At 50.7% G+C, this 2,405-nt stretch overlaps 1 protein-coding gene across 1 annotated transcript; it reads right to left on the reverse strand.

The window, feature by feature from the left end:
* Nucleotides 1-468: 468 nt before the first annotated feature.
* Nucleotides 469-1,741, reverse strand: LOC134209516 (serine/arginine repetitive matrix protein 1-like). Its single transcript, XM_062685497.1, has 2 exons — nucleotides 1,540-1,741; nucleotides 469-1,391 (listed from the first exon to the last, which is right to left on the reverse strand). Exon 2 carries the CDS (start codon nucleotides 1,156-1,158, stop codon nucleotides 469-471), a length of 690 nt encoding a protein of 229 aa, XP_062541481.1. The 5' UTR covers nucleotides 1,159-1,391; nucleotides 1,540-1,741.
* Nucleotides 1,742-2,405: the final 664 nt, after the last annotated feature.

Consider the following 2,405-nt stretch of genomic DNA (forward strand, 5'->3'; position numbering starts at 1 on the left):
AATTACTCTTCTGACCGTAATACCTACCACTCACCAAAGAAACTCACCTTCAGCAGGAGCATACACACCTCTGTGTGTTTCGCGACACTTGCCAATCAATGGAACAAAGTGGAAATATTGACAAACAACGTCGTAGAAAAGGGAGCTCAAAAGCTGTCCCCGGGAGAGAATTCGCTCAGACCACAACGGGCGAGGCTTGGTGACTCCTTTTGAGTCCGGAAAGAGGTCGATAAGAGTGGAAAACTGTGGTGTACTAACCAAGGGAATGCTTGCTCTTAAGGAAAAGCGCTACTCAACGGTATATAATTTTACATACTATTTATTGCCCCGACCTGGGCGTTTCTAATCAGTGACGTCACAACATGCTTGGGGTACTTGCGGTTTGGCCTTTGGGGCTCTAGCTGGCGACGGCCGATGGACCTCGTCGATGTGGCTCCGTTGACAGTAGCGATGTCTTCGATAGGGGCATTAATTCTCTGTGCGGCATTTGAGCGTAACGACCGACTCACGGGATACCGACACCTTATCCCTCCGTGATCGACAGGGTTGGCCGCTAGCAGGTGGGATGACGGTTGCACCGCTTCTCGGCTTCTGGTGCACCGGATAACAACTATATAGGCCCAGGTTCGGATGGCGCAAGAAGCTTCCAGCTTGGTGGAGGCGCGCGGGCTTGAAGTGGGACGAAATTCCGATGTTCGGCGACGGGTTCGACTCGATGTTGGACGGTACGAGGAGGCTTCGGCTTGGCAGAGGCGCTAGGGCTTGACGGTGGGCGAAATTCCGATGCTCGGTGACGGGTTCGACTCGATGTTGGACGGTACGAGGAGGCTTCGGCTTGGCAGAGGCGCTAGGGCTTGACGGTGGGCGAAATTCCGATGTTCGGTGACGGTTTAGGCTCGATTTCGGACGGTACGAGCGGGACTTCTTCGTCGGCGGCGGGCAAGCTCGACTTTTGACGGAACGAGCTGGCTGGCCGTGTTCGGTGACGATTCCCGAATTGACTTCCTGGTGGTATGGGCTGGCTTGTGGCGTTGGCGACGGTCCCCGGCTTGATCTTGGACGAAGCACCCTGGCTTGTGGTGTACGCTGACTGTTTCCGGACTGACTTCGGCGAGCTGGCGTGGGGTTCGACGACGGTAAACGCTTGGCGAAAGCCATGGCCGACGGTTCGGAACAAAGGTGCGGTCCGGCTCGTTTCACAATGGCGGAACCTATCCACGTGGCTCGATCGGAACGCCGGCGATGTTTGAATGACCCCAATTCGGTCCGGAACTATCGTATGCGGCGGGAATTTGCGTGCGCTGGTTAGGGAATCGGTCCAACTTTCGCCCTGGGGAATGCCAAATCACCACCTGTATACGCCAAGGAATAGAAGAGCAGAAAAAGGTCCACTAGGACCTGCCCACGTGATTAGACCCCATGTGACGCCCCTTTTTGGCTCTCCTATTAAATATTCGATTGTCTAAAGACTAATTACCTTTTTGTTGAGTGTATATAATTCAAATACACTGGGTTTTTGTTCTGCTTAAACACTCCTACCTCTATAATCTATTCCGTACTAATTTCGTGCCACCACTATTTGCTACTACTATTAACTAAGCCTTTTAGCTAATGACTTTAGTTTTTTATCTTTCCTGAAAAGAACAAGCACAACTTATAGTTTATACACCACATGTGACTTTAAACGTCACTAACTTTTATGAAATATTGGTAAAAACACGGCGCGCACTACTACTCCCGCTTGTAGTCACGGACCGAATAATCTCCCTTGGCTAATAGCTGAGCTCAGCAGATCGAGAAATTACGACGAGGGTAACGATCATTGCCGAAGCTACCACTCATTTTGGCAACACTTCCGGTTCCATCTACTGGCAAGTGAGAGAACTAGGGTGGGCTCTCATCTTTTGCCCACGCTCAAACCGCTGTAACGTGAGTTACCGGGTGTCGGAGTACACGGTGGTTTTGCAAGTGACCAAAATATACCTTGCGGCGGAAGCTGCAAGTTCAATTTGGAACCACTGGTTACAACTTACCAGAGGTACTTCCGGAGGAATATCTAGAGGAATGTCCAAACGAATTTCTTGATGAAGTTCCTAACGAGCCTGTTGAGGAGCTTCCTGAGGAGTTCATTAAAAAACTTCTGAAGAAACTTCGGGGAAATGTTGGCACTTGAAACTGTTTCACGCCGACCAACGCCGCCGCGCCGTCACTGCCTCCGATCACTAACGGTGTGACGCTGCCACGCCGCCACCGCTGAGTGAAAATGCTCTATCACGCCGCCACCGGTGAAACTTCAATCGGCGCACAGGTCTATTTTTTCTGCTTTCAGTAAAATCTACTTAGCTTATGTCTTATCTTGTCAAAGTTCAAAGTCACAGTCGCTGGGTTTTTGATATTCGTAAACA

The sequence above is a fragment of the Armigeres subalbatus genome, chromosome 2, assembly GCF_024139115.2.
Source record: "Armigeres subalbatus isolate Guangzhou_Male chromosome 2, GZ_Asu_2, whole genome shotgun sequence".
Classification (NCBI taxonomy): Eukaryota; Metazoa; Arthropoda; class Insecta; order Diptera; family Culicidae; genus Armigeres; species Armigeres subalbatus.

Coding starts and splice junctions, on each gene's coding strand:
- LOC134209516 (XM_062685497.1), bottom strand. CDS start 1,158: ATGGCTTTCGCCAAGCGTTTACCGTCGTCGAACCCCACGCCAGCTCGC.